We start from the raw sequence: 24,985 nt of genomic DNA, 5'->3' as shown, positions 1-24,985 counted from the left end.
TTATAAAGTATCCAGTGGATACAAATTTAGTGGTTTCCATTTGAAAGATCGAATTCTTACTATTAAAAAGAGGAAGGAGCACAGCTTACAGGTTCAAGCATGGATCAGCTGTGTGTCCTTGCCAAATTGTCCAACCTCTGAGTTTCTGTTTGCCTTTTTTAAAATGAAGATTATAAAACTGAGATAATATAGCCAAGTAGCTGAGAGTATGGGCTGTGAAGGCTGTTGGTTCTGCCGTTGTTGAGAAACAACATCTTGCGTTGCTGGGAAGATGACCCCAAGAGCCAGTTTGCCTGGGTTGTAATCTTGATAATGTCATTTATTAGCCATGTGACTTTGGGTAAAATATTTAAAGACTCTGAGCCTTGATTTCCTAATCTGTAAAATGGGGATGATAATAGAAGTTGCCTCATAAGGCTATTTTGAAGATTAAGTGAGTTAATATTTATACAGGGCTTGGAACAGTACCTGCCACATGGTGAACAGTCTTCCCCAAATTTCAGCTTATAACCCCAAAAAGGTGGTGGGTAAGAATATCCACTTTATTTAGGTGTCTTAAAGATTAAATAAGGCAACCCCATGTAAAGACTTTAGCACGGAGCCAGGTTCAGAGTAAATGACTTATAAATGTCGGCAATTAGTTGTATCATTATGAATAATACAAGGTAGTTGGAAATAAACCATCTAATAAGAAAATTTCACATCCTAGTCTATATAGGAGGCAGTAGTTGTTAGGAGTCTTTTATAGATTAAGAATAATTTTATAAATGATAATGTAAATCTCCTCAAGGTAGAGTAGTCGATATTTAAGCTTTTTAACTGTCAGTCAAAGATACTTCTATCACAGAGTCAAGTCGTTTGGATTATGTGACCCCTGCTGTACTTTTCACTCTGCCGGCTCCAACCCCATTTAAGAATTCTTCCTTCACAATGCCTGACAGACTTTCCTGGAGTAGCTAATTATTTGATAAGGTAATAGTAATAATTAACTACTTTATAATGTTGTTGAGTAGTTAGTGCAAGTCTGTATGTTACAAGATTTATGTTAATTCTCTCATTTAAACTTTATCATAAACTCATGAGAAAAGAATGTTATCTCCATTTTACAGAGATGAAGAATGGAGATTTCCAGTCAGAATAGGAATCATCTCTTAAAGTCGCAGGACTAATAGGGCTTTGCCTTTGAACCCAAATATGCTGGGCCTATAGTATGCCCTTCTGTGCTCATCAGCTCTTTCTGCATGTACAGAAAGAAGAAGTATTGTTACTAGAAAGATTCTGACCGGAAAGATGTGAATAGTAGGTTGTAAAATTCTCAATCAGAACTCATTTATGATGGGAAATGCTTAAATGCTTTTAAGTAGTATAAATTTAAAATACATATATATGTATGTATATGTTTAAACATACATATTTTTGATACTTAAAGATAATTAAATAAATTCTATAAAATGGGAAGATTGACGGCTGATGGTAATATTTTTCCCCTTTTCTCAGCCCACTTCCAGGTCAGGCTAGGTTATTAGTTATTCCTTCTGGGACTCTAACATATGCTTCATAATACTCTTTCTTACAAATTGAATGTCAGAGTTCTATAAATATAACGTTGAGTTCTGGAAGTTGATGGATTTCATATTAGTCCTACTTCCTATACAATGCAAGGATGTTCCATATTAAGCTTTTGTAACTCATTTATCATTATAATGTGATAAAAGTTGTTTTAAACTTAGTATATCCTTATCCATTTAATGAGTGGAGATAACTGAAATCAAAGGTGAAAATTTTAAGAAAGAATATTATAACTTAATATCAAAAGTTCCCAATATTTAAACCTATTTGAATGGAATAGGCTGCCTTTGTTAAGTATTAAGGTGACTACCAGAGATAATTAAAAAGTGATAGAATGACAAGTTGCCATAGATTAGGTAGAGGGAAAGCACCAAATACTTTTTCATTTATGTGCTCATCACTCATTCTGCAAATACTATGTAATAAGAGTTACAAAGATTTTTTTTATTTTTTATTTATTTTTCCCCCATTTTTATTATGTTATGTTAATCACCATACATTACATCATTAGTTTTTGATGTAGTGTTCCATGATTCATTGTTTGCGTATAACACCCAGTGCTCCACGCAGTACGTGCCCTCTTTAATACCCGTCAACAGGTTAACCCATCTCCCCAGCCCCCTCCCCTCTAGAGATTTTTTTTTTTAAAAAGCCTCTGCCTTCAGGGAGCTCAGTCTATGGGAGATAATGATAAAATATAATAAAAATAAAAATTCAGTGCTGTTATGGAAGCATATGTAAGAAATAGTGTAGAAGAGTCTTCCTAAGTCTTACATGAGGATGGAGTCAGGGAATGTATCCAGAGGAGGTAAGACAAGAGACGAGATTTATAGCATGAGTCAGAATTTGTCAATGTTGTGGCATCATCCAAATTTGACATTCTATAATTTTACAATCTAAGCCTTATGGAACAAGTAGTAGGCAAATTATAAAGGGCTGGGCAACAGCTAGTAACTAAAACTACTACAGATGCATGATTATTTGTGTGGGAGATTAAGGAAGAAAATTTGGAAAGAATCCATATTTTGTTCTTCATTTCAGTCACTCTGTCCCCATACATCTTTTTTTCAGCTAGTCCTATTGGCTCTTTCCCCCAAACATACCCTCAATTGGGCATTTCTCTCCATTTCCACCCTCCCTGCCCTGGTCCAAGCCATGTCACCACCAATTCTTACCTAGTTTCCAGCGAGTCTTCCAGCTTCCACTTTTGCTCTTTTCCAGTAACATCCTTCACACAACAGGAACTCTAACCTTCTAAAAGTATAATTCATATATGTCATTCCAATTCATGAGACAGTCTATTGAATATCCATTACACTTAAAAAAAAATGAAACCCAGAGCTGTGAATTGTGTAAGACTGTTGAATCACAGACCTGTACCTCTGAAACAAATAATACATTATATGTTAAAAAAAAAAAAAAAAAGATAGTAGGAAGGGAAAATGAAGGGGAGGAAATTAGAGGGGGAGATGAACCATGAGAGACTATGGACTCTGAGAAACAAACTGAGGGTTCTAGAGGGGAGGGGGTGGGGGGTTGGATTAGCCTGGTGATAGGTATTAAAGAGGGCACGAATTGAATGGAGCACTGGGTGTTATATGCAAACAATAAATCATGGAACACTACATCAAAAACTAATGATGTAATGTATGGTGATTAACATAACATAATAAAAAAAATAGGAAAAAAAAATGAAACCCAAACACCTTGCCCACCTAACCTGGCCCTCTGTCTAACCCACAAGCCACACTCATACCATTCTCCCTATAGTGCGCTGAACCCCTGCCTTCATTCTGTGTCTCAACAAACTAACCTATCCTGCTTAGGGGCCATCCTCAAAGATGATCTCTTTACCTATAATGACTCTTCCAGAGCAAAGCAGGGTACTTCTTCTCAACAGCTCTCTACTGACATGCTACTTCTTCCCAGAAGCTCTCTCCAGCCATCTAGTCCAAAGAAACATTAAGTATGCCTCTCGCCGGAATTATACATCATCCTCTTGTATTTTATTCATAGAGTTTCTCATTATCTGCTATTATTTTGATAACATATTAATAAATGTGATTTCAGCCACTTTCAGCTATAACGTAAGCTCATTGAGAGCAAGACTTGTCTTTCTTATTTGGTAGCATTAGGCCCATAATAGACCCTACCCATAGTAGGCACCAAATAAAATTGTTGAATGTAACACCATCAACATGGGTTAGACTCACCTGCTATAGAAGAATAGGAAAATTAGCAAAAATGTACAATGGAATAGGGAAAATTCTGAATCTCTTCCTATAAATGAAATGCTTAATTGAAATATAAACAGCTTTAAAATATTTAAAGAATGAAATGTCTTCAAAACATTCATTCACTTATTTTTTTTCCTTTCTTTAATGACTGCCTACTAAGTGTCTACTATGCATAACACATCAAGGATAGAGTGAAACAGCACACATTCCATATGTCATTTTCCTTTCATCGTCCATAATATAGTAGGCAAGAGACTGACTCAAAGATCACTACAGAATGAAGCAGGAAGTGTAAAGCTCTCTAGCAGTGAACCAGATTTGGTACATTAAGACTTTAAAACACGGAAAATTACTGCTCGCTGTTGGAATCAGACATAGTGGTACTTGAGCTGGGTTCTGAAAGATAAGTGGGACTTAGGCATGCAGAAATAAGGAGGACAGGAAAGGAATTGTAAGACTGAAGGAACCATACAAACAGGATAAACACCAGATATGTAGGGTAGTCAGTGAGTAGAACGGATTTCCTGGAAAATGAAGGTTGATTGGAGCCTAATGGTAATAGAAATTCTTGAATATCAGGCACTTGGACTCTCGTGTGTGTGTGTGTGTGTGTGTGTGTAGCATAGTCAGGAAAAGTACTGTGTTTTCAGTGTGTAAAATGGATTGTTAATGGAAGAGGACAGCATAGTTTATACCATGTTCAATGGCTAGGGAGAAACTTCCTTTCAGAGATAGCTTTGTTCAGACTTGAATTAGAGGTCCCAATTACAGGAAGAAAGGAAGGAGAAAGAAGAGCATAGTCAGAAAGGAAGCTTTATTTGTTCCTGTTTTTTCTTGGTGTTCTTTCTTGGTCTACCCTTTATGCTGTCTTCTTCAAACTTATCTTCCTCTCCTGGAATTCAAAAATTGCTACCTTAGTTTCCTTCTTCCCATGTGTTATTATTCTTACATTGCTTTTGTATTCATCACTTTAGAGCAATATTCCTCATGATTGCAAAGATATATGGAGTTAAATAGTGAAGTAGATAGTCAGTTAAGGAGAAAAGAAAGACCTGTACATTTTTCCTAAACCTCAAGCTTCTTAGCAAACACCCCAAAATTTCAAAACAGCTATTAACCAGATTCATGAGGTCCATATTCTTTTCCTTATTTTCTGACCACTTGTAATAAATGCCAGGAAAACAGTGCATTGGACATAAAGCAAACATCTAAAGGCAAAGGGAAGCAGAATCGGGAGTGTGGGTAACACACACACACACACACACACACACACACACACACACAACCCAACCCTTAGATAAGGCAAGACATTGTTATACAGAGAAGAAAATCATCATGCATCTTAAACCTATGAATTAAATATAAGAGGAGACCCTCTATACACACTTGATTTGTAAAATTAGGCCAAGAAAGTCTGAATTTAGAGGTTTTCTTTCTTTCATATATCTTATACAACAGCATCATGGGTTCTCAGGAGAAATTTTTGTTGTAACCAGTTTTTGCGAGATTTCAGATTTGCCTAGAAAGTGACATGGAAAATTGAACTTGAATATACTACGTTCTGAAAGGTAAAGAATGCAAAACACTAATTTTGAAAATGCATACTCACAGGGTTTTAAGTTTGGCTAATTTGTTGAGCCAGTAAATTGAGTAGGAGGAGCTGTGAATTTACCAAGATTGAAATGTAGAGCAGATAACCATCACGCAGTAAAAGCTTTTGTGAGCCCTGCAGCTACTATTACAGATTATGCTGCAATTGTGGTTTTATGTGAACTGGACATAATTGGTCATCAGTACAAACTACAGCTTATTGAATGCTTGCCTTGGCGAGCTGGTCCTTCGCTAGGTTCGATATAGATCTGTGCGTCGGGTAGCAGTTGAAACTCCCTCACACAGCAGTATTTTGAAGATGGAATACAGACACACCACTAGAAGAGGGCCTGTTGTGTGGGATAGTGCTAAGAACTGGCATTCTCTCAGCAGAGAAGCTTTATCGAATACCTTCTGTAGTTGGCTTACAGGGTTTACTGCCAGATTGCCCAATCGAACCACTGCTGTTTCTTCTTTCTATATTTTATTTGCTCTTGGAAAAATTTTAAGCTTACAGAAAATTTGCAAGAATAGTACAAAGAACTCCCATATATACTTCACTCAGAGCACCCAGAGACTTTATTCAAGTTTCACTGATGGTGCCAGAGAGAGCCCTTTGACTGATTAAGGATGACTACTGAGTCCAGTTGTCATGTCTTCCTAATATCCCTCAGTCTGGAGCAGTTCTTTAGTCTTTCATTGGCTTTCATGACACTGGTATGTGGAAGATAGGCATTAGTAGAATGTTTCTTAATTTGGGTTTGTCTGATATTTCCTCACGTGTAGATGCATATTCTGTATTTTTTGTCTAGAATGTCACAGAAATGCTGCCGTGTTCTTTCCATCGCACCCTATCAGGTAGCAACAATATTGCTACTTCCCATTTTGGTGGTGTTAAATTTTCTCCCTCGATTAAGATAATGTCTTCCAGGGTTTTTCACTCTAGAATTACTTTGCCCCATTTGTATTTAATAAGTATTCTTGTGGGAAGATATTTTGAGACTCTATAAAAAGTCTGCTCCTTGATCTACTTTTACCCATAAGGTTTAGCATCCATTGCGATTTCTTGCAGAAATTAATATTTTACTTTGATGGAGGTCAAATGATTTCTAATCCTGCGTGTTCCTTGTGCATTTATCCTTGGCTTTCTTTGTGAAGAAAGAGCTATCCCTTCTCCTTCTCCTTCCTCTTCCCTCTCTTTTCAAATTTTGTGGACTAATGGATTCCGATTGTATTCAGTGGATTGTAATCCACTGATATGACTGTTTTAATGTTTCAGTTTTCTCAGATTCCGCTACCGGGCTCCCCTTCAAGCTAGCTCCTGTCCCCATTATTCTTTGAGAACTTCATTTCTTTTTGGCTCAGAGTGTTCTGGGCTCATCTTGTCCTCTCCCTGTCTTGGCTGCAGCTTTTACTAAGGAGCCCTGATGTCTTTTTGTAGAGAGTGATATTTAGAAACCAAGATCTCACTGCTCCCAGTGTATGTGTGCTCCCACATACACACTTATATCATTATTTTTGTTGGCATCTGTGAGCTAACTATGATATATATACACACAGACAGACAGCCCTCAACTTACGATGGTGTCAAAGCAAATATGCGCTCAGTAGAAACCATACGTTGGGATTTGGTTTTTGCCCAGGCGAGTGATAGGCAGTAGGATCCTCTCTCTGGTGACGCTGGGCAGCAGCAGGAGCCTCGGCTCCGTCAGCCAGCGATCACGAGAGTCAAAAACCAATGCCCTCCCAACCATTCTGTCTCCATACAACCATCCTGTTTGTCACTTTCAGTACAGTATTCAATAAATTACATGAGATATTCAACACTTGTTGTAAAACAGGCCTTGGGTGAGATGGTTTTGCCCAACAGAAGTTAATATAAGTGTTCTGAGCACATTTAAGGTAGACTAGGCTAAGCTATGGTGTTCGGTCTCTTAGGTGTATTAAATTCATTTTCAACTTACAATATTTTCATATTTTCAAAGTACAAGGGGTTTATCGGAATGTAACCCTTTCATAAATTGAGGACAATATATATTTTCCCTTCCTATATGTCTGCCTTCCCAACAGGAAGGAAGGAAAGAAAGCAAAACCATTGGTGGCTTTGGAAATATACTTACTTTTCTTTGCCCTTGTTGGGTTTATAAATTAGGAACTATAAGACCATTAATTAATATTGTTGTCTCAGATCAGTTCTATTTGTGTTCATATTTGTGACTATATCCATATTAAGATGAATCCACAGAAGGATAGATTTTTGATATAAATCAATAAGCAAATGCTCATATTTATGAAATTTGAAATTTGCAGGTTGATAGTATCTAGCACTTACTGTTGAATTCCTTTAAGTGCTATGTATAATAGCTTCTTTTTCTTAAGAGTAAAAATTTAAGGTAGTAAAGAGTAAAGAATAAAATTTTGGGTAGGCCAATAGATACTGTCACATTCAAATATTGTGTGTCATTAACTTAGTGACTGAGGTGTCTGTCAGCTAAGGAGACCGTAAATGCCTAAAATAGTATCCGGGGGCATTTGGATGGCATTAAAGTGGAGGGTAGTGGTTAATAGAACAGTATTTAGAGGCAACCAGTTCAAATATGGAATAATCATCTACCGGCTTGTTACATAGACAAATTATTAAACCTCTAGAAGCCTAAATTTATCTATAGCACCTACATTATAGGTGTCTTGATCTCTTCAGGCTGCTGTAACAAAAATACCATAGACTAAGCGGCTTAAACAGCAAATATTTATTTGTCATGGCTGTGCAAGCCAGGAAGTCTAATATCAAAGTGCTGGTCCTTTCCATGTCTGGTGAGAGCCTGCTTCCTGGTTCATAGATGACCACCTTCTCACTCTGCCCTCACAGGGCAGAAGGGGCAAGGGAGTTCTCTGAGGTCTCTTTTGTTAACAGCACTAACCCCAGGCATCAGTACTCCACCCTCAAGACCCAATTAGCCTACAAAGGCTCCACCTCCTAATACTATCATATTGGAGATTAGTTTTCAACATAAGAATTTGGGGGAGGAAACAGACATTCATTCCATAACAACAGGATTGTTGTGACATGTAAGTGATATGCCATAGATAAAATACCAGGCCTAGTAGTTGGCACATAGTAAGTGCACATAAACAGGAAAGAGCTTTTATGTCAATCATCGGCAAAGGCTAGACTTTTCACCACTACACCCTTGGTAACAGATACTAACACTGAGAGCCTGGCTTATTAGCACTCTAAATAAATTAAATGGTGTTTTTTGCAATGCTATATTTTACAGTTTCAATAGGTAATTTGTACCATGTTGACCGTGTTGCAAGTGCACAGTAATTAGTCTGCACAGGGCACGTCTTCTAAATATTTTAAAGGAACATCATGACACTTTTTCTTTTTCCAATCAGTATGAGGAAAATGCAGTATCAGTTTACGTGGGAACAGTGGATGATGCCACTTGAGTATCCGCAATCTATACCTGTCAAAATGTACCCTTTGATTGGAGAACACTACTGATTCTGGACTCTTCAGAAATTGTTTCATGAAACCTTTTATTTTATTAGAATGAAACATGTACAAAAAGAGAGGACATGTTGGGAGTCTTCAGAGATTTAAATGAACTTCTTTGATCACTTGTATAAAAGTTAAATCTTTACCAGTTAGCAGCGATTGCCCCTATGGAGACTGGAGTTTAAATCTGATTCCACTCTAACAAATAATGCGTGGAAATCCTGGAGAAATGGATGGTTCGTAACATATGTAGAACAGAGATCTGGACCCATTTGCATGTACATGCAACCAAAGATGACTTCTAAGTCCTTTTTATAAGTGTTTAAAATTTAACCTTTCCATGTTCCTTTCCTTGATCAGTCGGCTTCCCTATCATTGCTAATGTAGGAAATACCATGGAAAATATACCAAAGGACTTGAAAATAAGGTAAATAAGATTGCCTCTTGTGACTGAAAGTAAAAAGATAATAAAGAGGGAATCAGCCAGAAATACATACTGACAGATTAAAAAACAAAATAAAACAAAGGCTTCTGAGACAAGACTGAGCTGTCAGAAGCGTGCATACATTTTATAGAAGAGTCTCAGACAGGGGGTGTGGAGACGGCTGACGGCATTGAGTACCAGGTCTCATATATTGAGGAAGATAGCCACAGTAAGCTCCTGAGCAATACTTTTTAAGATCTGTTTGTTCAGAGCAAAGCAAAATTTCTACTCTCAAAACACGTTCTGAATATGCTTTGGCTCCATTCAGATTTTTCTAGAGGGAGATACTGTGAATCTTTGTAACTAACATGACCACAGGCATTCAGGCTCCTGTAACAGCTGCTGATCTCGTTCTAATAAGAACCAATGGGCATTGGGCTTTAGACAGCCATCACGGTGAACCACTTAATGTGACTCAGCTTCTGAGAGATCGGTCTGTGAATACTGAGTCTGCAGGACTAGAGGCCAATCCTGGCTCACCGCCAGTTTACCAAGGCACCCTGCCTTTCTGAGGCTTCCTGGCAAGCAGCCAGTCAGCTTTCCCTGGGGTCTCCAATTTCACTACATACTCTCCAGTTAAACTTCTTCAGCAAGTAACAAAAAGCCTTAGAAAACTTCAGAGGATTTTATCCCTTCATTCAGAGACAGCTGTCTAAGGAGCAGGTCAGGGAAGTACAGCGGCCAGCAAGAAGTGAGCCCAAGTAAAAGAACCAACTGTCATGGGCTTCAGCAGTGAGTAGTGAGGGGCTGTCAATAGACAGGGCTATAGGAGAACCTGGGAGCCAGAGAAGAAAAGAAATGGGCTACAAAGAGAGCCAGATATATTCCCCACATTTTAATGTTGACCAGAATCCTACATGCCTCAAGAGAATGCCTTTCCAGACCTTTAGTAATAATAACGCTTGAGTTCACAATTATTTTGCAAGGCACATGTTTTTCTTTGCTTTCATACATGAGCAAATTGAGGTTCAGGGAGGCTAAGTAACTTAGTAAGGTCACATCAGTTAATAACTAGTTAGTTAGAGAGCCAAGTTTTACACTGAAACCCAGTGCATGCACCATTATACCATGCTTCCATATGCTGTACTCCAATAGTGCTATTTTATCATCACTAATAGTAAGAATTTTTATTTATCAGGTATTTGCTGAGTGCAACATATTGCGAGACCAGGGCTAGGCATTGGGGTACAATGGTGACCTTAAACCTGGACAATGGAGTCTAGTTTGGGGGATAAGCATTGATCAAATAATTATACAGATTTTGCATTATAAGATTATGAAGTGCTGTCAAGATATATATACAGAGAGCAATAAGGACTTATAATTTGGGACTTTACCTGAAAATTAGGGATGGTTCTTGAAGAGTTACTTGAACTGAGACTTCAAGGGAGAGACTTAATTGGATGAAGAGGGAAAGAAAATAATGGAGTGTAAAGGCCCTGTTAAGGCAGGGAGCTCTGAGAAATGGGTAGAAGACTCTTGTGACCACAGGGGAGAGAGATAAGAGGAGTCCTGTGCAAGATGATCCTGGAGAAGAAGACGGAGATCAGACCACGCAAAGCCTCATAGGTTCCCTAAAGGTTTCACCCAGGACACCACAAACGAGGAACAGGCCAATTGAGAAAAGATCACAAGTTTAATTCTGTACATGGTGGGTTTGAGATATCTTTGTAACAACCTGAGCAGTGATGTCAGTTAAATGGTTATGATTCACATCTGGAATTCAAAGGAAAATGCTTGGTTAGAGTTTGAATTTGGGATTCCTGTGTGGCTAGGTAATCATTAATACAATGAATATGTTTCAGATCATCTAAAGAGACTGCAATGAAAACTGGACGAAGCTTAGGATATTGCTTTGAGCAACCCACAATTTTGCCCTCTGAGTCTTCTTCTTTTGACTACCCAGAACCACAACATTTAATGATTGTGTAAAAGAGAACAAAGAGGGGAAAAGTAGCATCCACAGAGAATGGGGAACAAACTGGAAAATTTTTGTCATAGAAGCCAGGGTAGGACAATTTCATGAAAAGGATAATGGTCTTCTGTCCTAAATGCTGCCAAAACATCAAGGAAGGTGAAGACTAAAATGTGTTGATTTTAACAACATTGAGGTCTTTACTGGCCTTTAGGGTATGTCTTGTCACTTGGGTAGTATATCCTCTTTCTTAATTTTGCCATGCTTTTTATATTTAGTTTCAAGTTAGAATAAAATAAGGACAGTCTGCCAGAAATCAACAGAAACCATTTGTATTAATTCTTACATAGCTCTTTCTTTTCTATATCAATTCCTGTATATACACATACATCCATACATATAGCATAAAGTTTTCCATGATTTCTTAAAACCCTAATGGGCTCAGAGTTTCTGTATCTGTCAGATCAATATAAAATATTTTTGGTGTCAGTGATTATACTTTATTTTCTCTCGAACAACACCAGGATTTAGAATAAAAGTAACATATTAATCAAAAATTGATTCAGAAAAAAAATACTGAATTTTTCTTTCACATATAAATATTCTCTATAGATGTCTTTAAAAGTAAGAAATATTTAGTGACCTCTTGCCATGGTCCAAACCCAGTCATACAAATGGGACTCCAAGCAGATGCGAAATCTCCAAAGGACACAGTCTAGCATACAATGCTATATTGCTTTGCCTCCATCTGTGTCTTAGTAGTTCATGCTGTGGATTTTTTTAAGATGTGGTGATTTGGATCAAATATATGTAGATTTTGAAGCTGCATCAAGAAAGATCATGCCTCTTAAAACATTTGCCTGTGCATAAGAGGAAGAAGCAATGCATGAAGTAAGATTAGAATATCAAAATATATGCAGTCCATCTGTTTTGTGCTTTTCATTTGGTTAGACCTACTCTACATGTTAATCACACACACAAATACATATCAATGCACATACACACACATAAACATATAAAACATAAAGTAGATGAAATTTTAATAATGAGAATTTGTTTTTGATTGACTTTATTTTTTCTGGAATTTATTTTTACTTGTATTTCCAATTTTAGGATATATTTTCTAGAATTTTCATGGAAAAAATAACTTTAGGGGTGCTTTCAGTACTTTTATTAGTTATTCTCAAAAGAACACAACTTAGCCAGACTTTGCCTAAAACAGCAGAAAAAAAGTTAGATCTTTTCAAGTCTTCTGCTTCCTACAAAATGCAGCTATTGGTAATTACAAGCTCTCAAATTTAGAAAAGTCTAAGAAATCTAATTTAATATGTCACTTCTACTTGGGTTGTATATGAAAAGTAAGGACTTCTCTTACAGATAGTTTTGAAATGTCTCTGTCATAAGGAAATGCTTACTTACCTTAATAGAAAACTTTTAACATGTTGATTTCTGCTTGTACTAGAGAACTTTGTCACTGGTGACAACAATTGCTATTTGTTTCTGTCTTTTTGGTTAATTTCAGATCACATTCAGAAAATGAAGGCACCTCTTTACCATCTGCTGACTCCTGTACCAGCCCTACTAAGATGGATTTATCATATAATAAAACTGCTAAGCAGTGCCTAGAGGAGATATCTGGTAAGTGACCTGATAGATGGGTAGGTCAAACCTCAGAATTTTTGCAATCTCTCCATGTCTTTTTATTAAGTCATATTTGTGCTATACTCTTTTTTCTTAAGCATAAATGGACTGTGTACATCTCATGCTTCAGAGATTCTTAGATATTTGGCTACTTTGCTCAGGGTGATCTCTTTGTTGTTCTGTGAAGTGTTTTGTAAAGAATGGTAGTGCTTTTAGAGCTTGAGATCTTTAAGTCATTATTGCCCTCAGTCAAGTTCAATATAATCAGAGTAGAAAACTTTCTATTGTTAATAAGACAGCCTTTGAATGTATTTGGAGATTGAAAAAAATGTTAAGGATCAGATGTCAGTGCAAATGTTCCATGGCTAATCCAACTTCTCTCTTTTCAATTCAGTACTACTTAGAACATTCCTACATGATGGCTCCAAATGTGTATTTAGAAAAAAAATCTAATTATGGAAATATTTCATTACATATAGATAATTTAAGAAAACAAATATATATCCCAGACACCAATTTGTCAGAGTTTTAAGTATATAAAACAGACTTCTCTGTGTTAGTCTGATGTTTTTTTTTTTTTTTTCTAGGACCCAGATAAATGTAGGTATATATGGAAGGCCTTTTGTGTAATTCTATTATATAGGTCTGTATTTATGAGCAACTAAGAAAGCTCTTAGCAAAATATATGCTCCTGAGGGGACAAAAAGTTTAAGAACATTTAACCTAAGTGTAAGAATTCATAGAAGTAGAAGTACGTCTGTTATTCCAATACATTTCTGGTCAGCCCTTGTATATTCTGAAGAAAAAAACTAAAAGAACTATTTAATTTAAAAAAATTGCTATTGTACTCCAAAGATCGAGAGTATTTTCCTGAAGCTCATGAAAATAACCATATCACAAATTTGGGGCTTAAAGAGCTTCTCCACTTTGGCGGACTTGAACCCTTAGGCAGGCATCAGCCATGACTGCAATATCCACCAGTAGATATTGACCACATTGACAGCACAGCATCACGAGGGGTCCTTTTAGAATTATCGGTGGCATCATCAGGCATCAGAAGTTTTGTGTGGAGATGACAATGGGCCAGTGCTGGGTAAAGATAGAAAAGGTAATGCCAAGACATAGCTATCAGGATGGTATTTGCAGATTCAGGGGAAGTAGTTGGGGAAGTTTTTCCTTTCCCATAGCTCCAGACAGTCTCATAATCGGAATGATGTTGTATATCTCTATGGGGACTGGGTATTTTTAAAGCTTGGTGTGGCATGAAGATTCATATACTTCATACATTTCTTTATTCATGAATGTCTTCAATTATGTATCAATATGCCTGTGAAATACTAGAGCTCAATTATTTAGGACAGAATGCGTTTGGAACAGTTTGAATTCTAATTTTTATGGGAATTTCACAAAGGAACATTGTTTCTTTGAAATTCATGTATCACTGAGTGTCTCTGATTAAATATATAATCCATATTTGATTTTTTTTCCTCTGGTTTCTTATTCTGTCCACCATTTGATCATTTCTTCATATTTTCAGTTAATATTTCCATTTAATGTTCTGATGTTTTTAAATCTAACACTTGGAAGTGAAATATAAACTAGACTTTAACACAGTAAAATGATTTAATGGATTTATTAGGAGGTACAATATTATTTTGCATTCTTATTAATTATTTACATAGAATCATAGATTTGAATCTGTGATTTAGATAGGAATATAATTAAAGAAAGAAAACAGCAAATAAATGGTGAAATGAGTCTTACCTGATTGTGTCATTTTTGTTATTTGTTTAAAATGATAATAAAAAATAGTAAAAATTTCTCTAATGCAAACTTGAGATTTCCTGGAAGAAAGATGATATTCATTTATGATTAGTAAGCTATAAATTGAGTACTGTAATTGGAAGAATCTAGGTGAGAGTATACAGGTAGACCAGTGATGAGAGAATGATTAGCATACCCTGGCCTTTCTTCCAATGATCTTGTCTTCTAATCCCTCCTGAGCTACTTAGGCTTATGGTCCTACCCTCAATCCGGGCATCATCAGGCTCTGCAGCTTCTCGATAGACTCACTTCCAGGCACCCCAATCTTGCTGATTCCATCCTGGCTTTTCAGTGCTCTTTTCTTTTGTTCCAACTCTACCAGTGGTTCTACTAGGATTTCTAAATTCTGATTTAAATATGGATCTCATTTTTAAATCCCATTTAAATGGGATCTAAATATTGATCCCACAGCCTTTTACTGACCCTTGCCAAACTCTGCATATTCTTTCTCCATCCCCCTGACCCCCACAACCTGCTGAATTCCTGTGGTTACTGAATGCAGTTGGACCTTTGCTTATACCCTTTACTCTTGCTCCCCTCTCATTTCATTTGATAAAATCACAGGCCTGGTTACATCCAACGGTCCACCTGTTCCATACCAGCAGTGAAGGAACCTGGAGAAAAACACGTCCTATGGTGGTGTGATTCACTTTATATTTATGGCCCCCAACATGTAATGAATATTTAGTGCTGCCTAGCAATCATTATGTGTTTCTCCAGCCCATTCACTCTCAAGTTCTTAGATGACAATTTTATACCTTTTCTTCTCAAACTTACCATATCAGCTCTTCTATCCTCTCCCTTAACTGATGACCTTGATGTTGATTTCACTGAAAAAAATTAAAGCAGAAAGGAAAGAACTTCATACACCCCTGCTACCATATCTACCTGCATACAATATTTACACCCATTCTTTCCACCTTTCCTCAGATAAATTTCTCTTCTACCTCCTTAATATCTCCCTCTGTTCCAACTCATTCTCTGTAGTCTTCAGGATTGCTACATCTCTCCAGTTTCAATTTTTGAAAAAAGCAAAAACAGAACTTCTCTTGACCCCTTCCTTTCCTTCTTTTCTCCTCCTCCTGATTTTCTGTTGTTGCTACTATATTCTGGCTGCTAGAGAAACCACAGACCACAAAAGCCCTTGAAATTATTGCTGAGCTCACAGAATGTTCCCTCAAAGACAATATGAAATAGGGGAAGTGAAATGTTCTAGGAAGTAGAAAAACATACTTCTGGCCTCTCTACTGCCATTATTTAGCTGAATTGTTTTTTGATTTCCTTTCTTTGTGAGATGACTATGATGCCTAATAAACTCACAGGATTGTTGTGAGATAGTTTTATTCATCTACCCATATTTTTCAGTAATCTTGACCTGGTACCTTATCCATGCCAGACATTGCAAGGATTGGGAAAGGAAACACGACTAAGACATGAATCCTGCTATGGAAGAGTAAGATAGAAACGTTAACATCACAAATAATTAAATTACTAGTTGCCTGGGAACAACTAAGTTAGATGTAAAGAGTTAGATAGGGCTTAAAATAATATTCCAGGAAGAAACAACTTCAGTGAAAACAATTTGAAAAAAAAAAATTCTACTTATCTTATTAGTTTCATTTGTTTTTTATTGTAAAACTGGGAACTTATCTTAAGTTCACTGGAGTCTTGGTAGCTCACTGGATTTTTTATAACCAGAAATTTCAGTGCTATTGTTATTGTTGAACTCTTGCTGTTTACGGTTGGTGCGGGAGCCTCCCTGGGGAATAATTCTGTCATGCTCTCCAAGAGAAGTAACCCTAATGATATAGAACTCTGATGGATTGAGACTTGGCAGGATAAGATCCAGGTTTTGAGAATTTTGAAGCCTCTGCTATTTGAGGGAGCCTGAAAATAATAGAAAAATAGAAATATAAAATTACATGTAGTGTTTTAGGAAAGAGCTTAGCTAGTTAGAAGCTCTGTATCTTAAGAACCAGCGGCTTCACAGTAAATACACCTTGATGTCCTGGTAGACCTTTGCCTGACCAGCATCCCTTGCAACCATCTGCTAATAGTAGTGGCACCTTAAGTTTTTGTTTTTGTTTTTTTTTGTGGGGGAAACCATTGCCCTATCGATCGCTGCTTATGTGGTTCAAGTGAAATTGACCCAAGCAGATCAAATCAGCACAACGTTTTCCCTTGACCACAGTGACTCTCTCAGGAATGGACATGTGACCCAATTCAGTTTAGTTAGAACCAATGAGAATAAATCTCAGAACTTTTCCTAAGACTATTAGTGGAGAGACATGGTTTTTCCACTAGACCTGAAGCTAATCAAAAGAAGCTTGGAGTTGCTGGCAGTTACCTTCACCCTCAAGTGAAACAAACACCAAGAAAACAGAACCGAGAGCAGGAGAGAATGAGCTCAAGGTCATTGTGGGAAATGTCTGAGCCCCTGTGAACAAGCCATGCCTAAAATTGTCCGCCCCCCCCCCCCACTTCCCTGCATTCTTCTGTTTTGTTTTCCAGGGAAAATCCCTTTTTATGCTTAAACAGTGTGAAAAGCATCCCTATTGCATGACCTGCAAGATGAGTGACATGTAAAGATTTGTGATACTGTTAAGGAGTAAACTTGAATGGTTCACACTGAAAAGCAGGTTTGTTAGAGAGATTCATGAAGGTAGCCAGGAAGCTTAGCTCTTTACACTTTCATCTACATAGTAATTCACATGAAGTTATAAAAAACATTGTCTTTGTGATTAAATGGTAATGGAAGTTAAAATGTAGTTAAATTATGGTGACCTTCTATCCCTCTGAAGTCTTTGTGTGTATCATTCAAGTTTCCTATTATTTGGCATTTTCTTGGGGGGGGGGGGAGTTAGTGATATTTATCCAATCTAATAATAGGGCTTCCATTAATTATTACAGTCAGATAGAATATATTAAATAATTTGTGGCAATGGGTGAGTGAGCTTCTTGCCTATCCTTTAAGATTCATGCCACAACCTCGATACTATAAGTCCGGCCAAAGCGATGGTTCAGATTTTACTGCTTTGGCTTAGGTTTCATTCTTATATTCATTGACAGAAAGAATTTGGCCTCAGAGACCATCCCTTTCATCAAGTGCCAAGAGATCTTGCCAAATGTAAAGTGAGCTTTATTTTTTAGACCACTGGAATCATTCAGGAAAGTTTTTAGGATAATTTTTTTGGTTTTTGTTTGTTTGTTTTTACATAGGTTCACACTTGCCCTTTTTTGTGCATAAAGCTTTTTACCAACATGTACAACATCTGTTTAATGCACTTTTTAACCTTTATCTAGAATTTATACTCAACTGAAAAACATTGAAAGTGCCAGACTGACTTAGTATTAGCAAAGCTGTCATGCCATTTGTAAAAAAGTAATAACATAATTGAATGAATTTGGGGAATCATTTTAGAAGTGAGAATTTAGATTAAGCGGAAGGATAAGCTAATGGTTACATGTGTTTTCTTTTCTGACTTACCAGGCTTTGTCTTGAATAATGCTCAATATATGGTATTTAAGACTTGTAAATGATCACTTAAGTTGCCTTTTTCTTGAATGTTTAGAAAGATTAAGAAAATCAAGCCCAGGTAATTTAAATCAGTTTCAATATCTTACTTAAATAGCCACTTTATAATTATGTTTACTAAAAAGCTGAAAAGTATTCCTTTTTAGAACATTGTAGCAGCTATGCTTTATGTTAAGTCTTGGCAAAATTAGAGTGATTCTCATTTTTAGTATTGATTATATATATTCATCTCCTATGCACTGAAGCTTCTTTCTTCACCTTGTATAACATACATTTATATGGGTGAATACAAATAAGTATAATTATACCTATAAATGAATGCACATCCAAAGCAAGCAGGTATGGCTGCCTTTAGAGAAGCAATAAATGGGTGCCCCACTGTCGTTCAGGGTAAACTGATATACTGATATAGTTCCAGGGGAAAAACTATTGTAGCTGCGAGTTGACAACAATATGTTTAGATAAAGAAACAAACAAAAATACCCTTGTGATGTTTTCTGTTAGGGTTATTTCTTCAAAATAACCAGTTCTTCCTTATTAGCCCCTTCATGGATCCACCCCTACTCGAGGATTATATTTCCTGATCTACTGAATCAGGATGGACCATGTGATTTAATTTGACCAATGAAATGTGAGTGGAAAAATGACATGGGCCATTCCTGAGCAGAAGCTTTAAGAGTCAATGCTTGGATCTCTCATTGCTTGTCCCTCTGTCATAATATCAACATGTCTGAAGACTGGTATTGCTCTTTTAGTATGGGTCTTAGTATAAGGGGTACCTGGATCAGAGCTGCAGCCAACAGAGTGGACGTTAATGTGAGCAAAAGTGCATCTTTGGTTTTGTAAGCCACTAGAATTTCTTTTCTTTTCTTTTTTTTTTTTTAAATTTTTTTTATTGTTATGTTAATCCCCATACATTACATCATTAGTTTTAGATATAGTGTAGCCACTAGAATTTCTAAAACATTTGTAGATTCAACATAACTTAGTCCAAGCCAGAATTTCTCCACCTTGGCCCTACTGACATTGTAGTCTGCATAATTCTTTGTTGTGGGGGCTGTCCTGTCACTGTAGAGGGTATATCAACATCATTGACCTCTACCTACTAGGTGTCAGAAGCACCACACTCCCCAGCTGTGACAACTGAAAATGTTTCCTGATGTTGCTGAATGTCCCCTAACCCAGTTGAACATCCTCAACACAGTTGAAAAACACTAGTCTCAGCCTAGTAGTTATCAGTATCCAGAACCAGCAGTGTCTACATCACTGAAATATGTTAGAAATGCGAAGTCTCAAGCCCCTTTCAGACCTCCTAAATGAGTAGGGATGGGGCTGGGGCCCAGCAAGCTATAACTTAATGAGTCCTCCCAGAGTTCTGAACATTAAAGTTTAACCACTGGTTTAAGCTGATTGGTTCACAAGCTCCTTTGTTTAAGAAGAGGGCATGATTATTGCTTTCGCTTATTTTGATGTCTAAAGCATAAGAATTCCCTTTTTTGTGAATCTGTGAGACTCAAGAGTACACTACATATGTACTTTAGTGTAATACATGTCAGAAAAATTAAAGTTTTACAGCGTCAGTAAATTTACTATAGTCTCATAACCTGGTGATTCACGGGGTCACAATAATTCCAAATAAAGAAAAAGAAATGTATTGCTTAGGAATCCAGAGGGGAGTGGCATTTTGATCTTTTAAAAAATACTTTGTAAAATGATGTTTTTATAAGGATAATCATCACTTTCTTTGATTTGACATTTGTACCCTCATTTAAGCACATTTTATATAAGAAATTTATTTTTAAAGACCCAAGAATTGAGAATCAGTATTCACATTCACAGGTTTGTTTGCTTAATTGCAGTTTCTTTTCTACAAATAATTGTAAAAAATTGCTTTTCATTTAATTCCCTTATATATATGTGTGTGAAACAGATCTAGGTATGATCTGCCTTAAGGCTGGGCATAAGAATTAATTAGCTTTGCAAAGTAGGTTATTATCATATGTAAAGGTATAGACAGTGTATATTATAATGCTAATTATATAGTTAAGAAATTGAGCATTTCCCCTGGTTGAGGTAGGCAATATGAAGTGAAAACTCAGAGGTAATTTGATCATATTAGTTCAGAAAATGATAGGGACTCATCAGTTGGAATGGCACAAATATTTCTATGTATTTCTCCACTTTCCTCCTTTTCATATGGAATGTTTATGGACAGAATACCTCAAACAAATTTTTTTAATACTTAGCTCTAAATGGTACACATGGTCCCTACTAGACCTAATAAGTATTTTAAAAGTTTTCCTAGGCGCCTGGGTGGGTCAGTCGTTAGGCGTCTGCCTTCGGCTCAGGTCATGATCCCAGGGTCCTGGGATCGAGCCCCACATCGGGCTCCCTGCTCTGCGGGAAGCCTGCTTCTCCCTCTCCCCCTGCTTGTGTTCCCTCTCTCGCTGTGTCTCTCTCTGTCAAATAAATAAATAAAATCTTAAAAAAAAAAAGTTTTCCTAAAATTAGAATTTCGGGGTGCTGGTGAATATACACTACCAGTACAAGATAAATATAATAAATTTTCTGTTTTTATTAAAATATTAAAAAACAAAGAGCTGTTGCTGCTGCAATAGGTTTATGGACTAGACCAAAAGAAATGCTCAGTATCAAAAAACATAATGTGCCTTTTATATTTTTTGTCACATCATTATTTTCTCCATACTTGGCCATCAACTTTTAGTTATATGCTTTGAGTGCAAATATTGGGGAAAATCCTCTTATTTTCTTTGCTAATTTTTGTAGGAAGAAGTCTTGATTTTTATTGTCATGTTAGGATTTTACTAAATAGCTTCAGAATAACAAGCCCTTGAAAGATAAGGTGAAGTCTTTCCCTTTAAAGCATTATCTGCCAGCCAGTGGAGAGTGTCATGCTACGTTTTCAGGTCCTTTACACTCTTGAATTTGATTTGTGCTTTTACAGCACAAATCCCAACATTCAGAAGGCAGATCTGCCTGCTTCAACTGCCTGCCGCTATCGAGAATTAGTCCGTCATTCTCTGAGTCGGAGAACGTGTGAGTGTGTGTGTGTGTGTGTGTGTGTGTGTCCGTGTCTGGGGCTGGGTGGCCAGGAGTGATTTAAATGTGCATAGGGTTAATAGTGTAGCATCTCCTTCAGGCTTGGCTTTGAAACCTGTGGCATTCTAGGCTGGACAGCCGCTTCGGCGCTTCTGGTTTAATTTAGCAGGATGCTTGCTGCCATGGCAGCCAGCAGCATCCACCGCAGCAGCAAGGAAGGGCCATAGATCTGAGAATGCAGGTGGAATACTAAAACACCAGCCGGTCGTGCAGCCCCGGGCTTCGGTGCTTAATTTCTGCTCTTAGGGGGCTCCGATGCAGAGGCTGTATGTGCTGCACCGTGTCAGCTCATCTAGAGTCAAGGGCTGCAGACCTAGATCAGTGAAGGGCTGGTGAGAGGTAGGAAAAAAAAAAAAAGAAAGAAAGAAAGAAAGAAAGAAAGAAAGAAAACCATGAGAGAGATCACTGGTGCCTCATTACCTCGCGTTTGGGAACACAGAAGTGATAGAGGGAGATGTGGACCCATCATCCTGCTGAGACATGTGATTGGATGAAGACTGGAAAACATAGTTGGCTTCCCGTGCTACTTTCAGCTGGAGCAGTGTCTTTGGTGAACTCTTTTCTGCTTCAGATATACTCAAGCAAAATACTTGTAAGTACTGCTGATTAGAGAGAGAATGTGGCAAGCTCAATTGTGGGCAACTGATTAATCATACTGTCGCTCTAGAGTCTTACGTGAATGTTGGCGCCTGTTGGGGCTTTTAGTGAAGTGCATGTGTTAATTAAAACCAAAAGGGCCCGTTGCTCTGTCTTTGTAAAAAGACAATATGAAGTCCAGTTGAAAAGAAGAAGCCCCTGCAAGAGCCATGCAGCGACCGGCTGAACTCTCTGTGTTTCGGAGCAAAGAAGTAAGGAGAAAGGGAGCCTGCCTTCAGAAACAAAAGTCTCTGACCAATCTTTCCCTCACCGGTGAGGGGGAGAGGAGACCCACTGTGCGCATTTCCAACTGGTTTGGAAATGCTGCAAAGGCCAGCCAGAGAGAATCGGACTATGCAGAGAGGCGTTCGCTGTCCCGATTTCTCTCGCGCTCCGTGCAGTCCCTGTACCACCCCGGTGGCCCGGGCGCCTGGAACCTCCTGCCTCCCAGCCAGTCAGGCAGTGAGGGCTTAGAGGACTGGTCTTCCAGAAAAGGCTTGGAAGGCGAGAGTGATGAAGAGAGCAGGTCCGAAGATGAAAACGTGTCCTCCAGGCAAAGCAGCATCAGCAGGAGCTGGGCTGAGGAGGAGGGAGAAAGCTGCCTGCGGGAAGGCACAGCTCATCTGGATGAGGATGTGATCCTCACAATGCTGGGAGACCTGGAACAGGCACTTTACACTGACTTGTTAGGTAAGTCGGATTTGTTCCCAAAAGGAGGATGGGATTTTAAGAAGCTGTCCATTTGCATTAGCTAAATAGCTTCCATTCTCCCAACTGGATTTTTAAAACTCCAGTGACTCAAAAAAAATTTTTTTTAATTACTTGTTGCCATTATTTTCTTTGTAAAGCTGAACTTTGAGAACCAGTCGTAAAGTCTGTGTGGAGAAAATAAATAGCAGTGATCTGCCCTAGGCATTATTGGCCTGGTATCCAGGACATTCTAGACATCCGTAAAGGAGTGTTAACGTTTTAATATTGCAAACATGTTTGTTACTTAGTAATTAACGGGACCTATTTATTGAATTTCCCTCAAGGTGACCTCCCCACCAATATGGAATGAACAATGAAGGGCCTCTTGGGTAAATTTTTTGTATAGTCAGTTTCTTCTGCTGCTTCACTGGTATCCAAATAGATGGCCCTCATTTGTACATCAGCGACAAACACCATGCATGCTAGTAACACTTCCAGAAATGCAAAGGCATCTTTTGACAGCTTTACTCACACATTGCTTTTTTTTTTTTTTTTTTTTTTTTGGTTTTTGGCAAAAAATTATCCTGAGTGTGTACATTGTAACTATTTAAACTACTGTGTCAATGACTGTGAACTATTTTTATACTTTACAAAGTAGGCCTTTTTGATGACATAAGTCTCAGTGATAACTTCTGACATAATCTTTAACAAGATATGAAGATATCTGAAGTAATTCTACTTTGTTTCAGTTTCGACTTTGGGGCCTGCCTAAATAGCCAAACTGTGTCCATTTTAGTTGTTATGTTCATTGAGTGTTCTGCCAAAGTGCATTTACATCACACAGTCCCTTCTTCAAAAATCCTTAAGTTTTAAACCATTGACCACATCATATGTTGCTTAGATGTATGTTTACAAGAAAACTTCATGTAAGACTCCCCATATTGGAAAGAATTAAACCTGACCAGTGATCTCTTTGTTTCTGGTTCATACAACTGATGCTAAATGTAGATGTGTTTTTATTCTCTGTGTAAACCCTCCTGTTACCAGATGCTTGATGAGGCTTTCTGGAATCTCAGTGAACCAGCTTTAGAAGAAGAAAGCTTAGAGAGACAGCAAAGGCAAATATTGCTCAATTTTTCATGTCAGTTTGGCTTTAGAAGAGTCATGTTTCCACAGTGTGGGAATAGTGATTTCTGAATCTGAATCTGAATACACCAGGTGCTCAGACATAGAAGATTTACTTCTTCACCATTGTATGATTTCTGTGATGAACTGTTTCTCATGAAAGACTTCTATGCAGTACAAAAGCATGAGAGGGAGTCTTACTCCTTAAGGATCTTTTTATTTTTTTGATCCTCTGAAACTGCAGAATCAAATAATAGTCATCTTTTGCCTTTAAAGTAGTAGCATTTATCTTGTTCTAAGTACCTTATATATAAGTATTCTCAAAGATATGAACAGAGAGCAGTCCCCGGGCAATATCTGATGGTTGCTCTGTTAAATTATACCATGCTGTATGTGGGTGTGTTGATGACATATGCCTTTTTGTGCATAAATAACTTGGAGCATTGCTGTCAGAGGGTAATCTCTCATTAGAAGTCTGTATATTCCATAGTTTTTAAACTGAGCATCTGCTTATTATATTTATGGGATTATTCTTTTTAAGGCTTCCCCCACTCCAACTTATGCCAGTATTCAAAAATGCAAGTGAGAAAGTAAGGAATAATTTCTTCAAATAGTTGTGACATGAATAATCATATCAGGATAATGAAGCACTCCAATGCAGTTTCTTAAATAATGTTGCATGTTAAGTTGGTAAATATATCCAAGCCCAGAGCACACAGGAATTTCAGGATTTCTGCCATGTGCTTGACTAGGTTCTGTTTCCGACTCAAAATGGCCTCTTCCAAGTTAATTTTTAGGCAGGGTTCCTTGAGTTCAACTCCTTAATCTTAAGCATCCTAATAGATCAGACTAGGGTCTGTGCTATAACTATATAGGAGAATATTTAAAAGGTAATTGGCCATGTTTTGGCTATTTTCTGCCCAAAGTATCTGACTTAAGAGGATTTGAAAAATTTCCATCCAAATCAGTGTTGGGGTCATCTATAAAATTAGGGTTCTCAAAATAAATCAGGCAGCTGGACTCTAAATAATATTTGCAAAATAGGTGGTGTAGAGGACGTAATTCCCTGTGAATCAGGTTCATTCATATATAATTTGACTTCCTATTAAAAGATGAC

General features: G+C 37.5%; 1 protein-coding gene across 6 annotated transcripts in view; it reads left to right on the top strand.

Moving 5' to 3' along the window:
• The window catches only part of NAV3 (neuron navigator 3), a 579,712-nt gene that overhangs the window by 393,487 nt on the left and 161,240 nt on the right, over positions 1 to 24,985 (top strand). For 5 of the 6 annotated variants that reach the window (XM_032393716.1, XM_032393720.1, XM_032393719.1 and 2 more), the window contains exon 9: positions 12,820 to 12,935. In XM_032393716.1, coding sequence (XP_032249607.1) covers positions 12,820 to 12,935 — 116 coding nt within the window. Of the gene's footprint in view, positions 1 to 12,819; positions 12,936 to 20,894; positions 22,744 to 24,985 lie in introns of those variants that run through there. The other variant, XM_032393721.1, reaches the window with a different exon arrangement.

The sequence above is a fragment of the Phoca vitulina genome, unplaced genomic scaffold (assembly GCF_004348235.1).
Source record: "Phoca vitulina isolate PV1807 unplaced genomic scaffold, GSC_HSeal_1.0 scaffold76, whole genome shotgun sequence".
NCBI lineage: Eukaryota > Metazoa > Chordata > Mammalia > Carnivora > Phocidae > Phoca > Phoca vitulina.
This window is presented reverse-complemented; position numbering and strand designations above follow the sequence as displayed.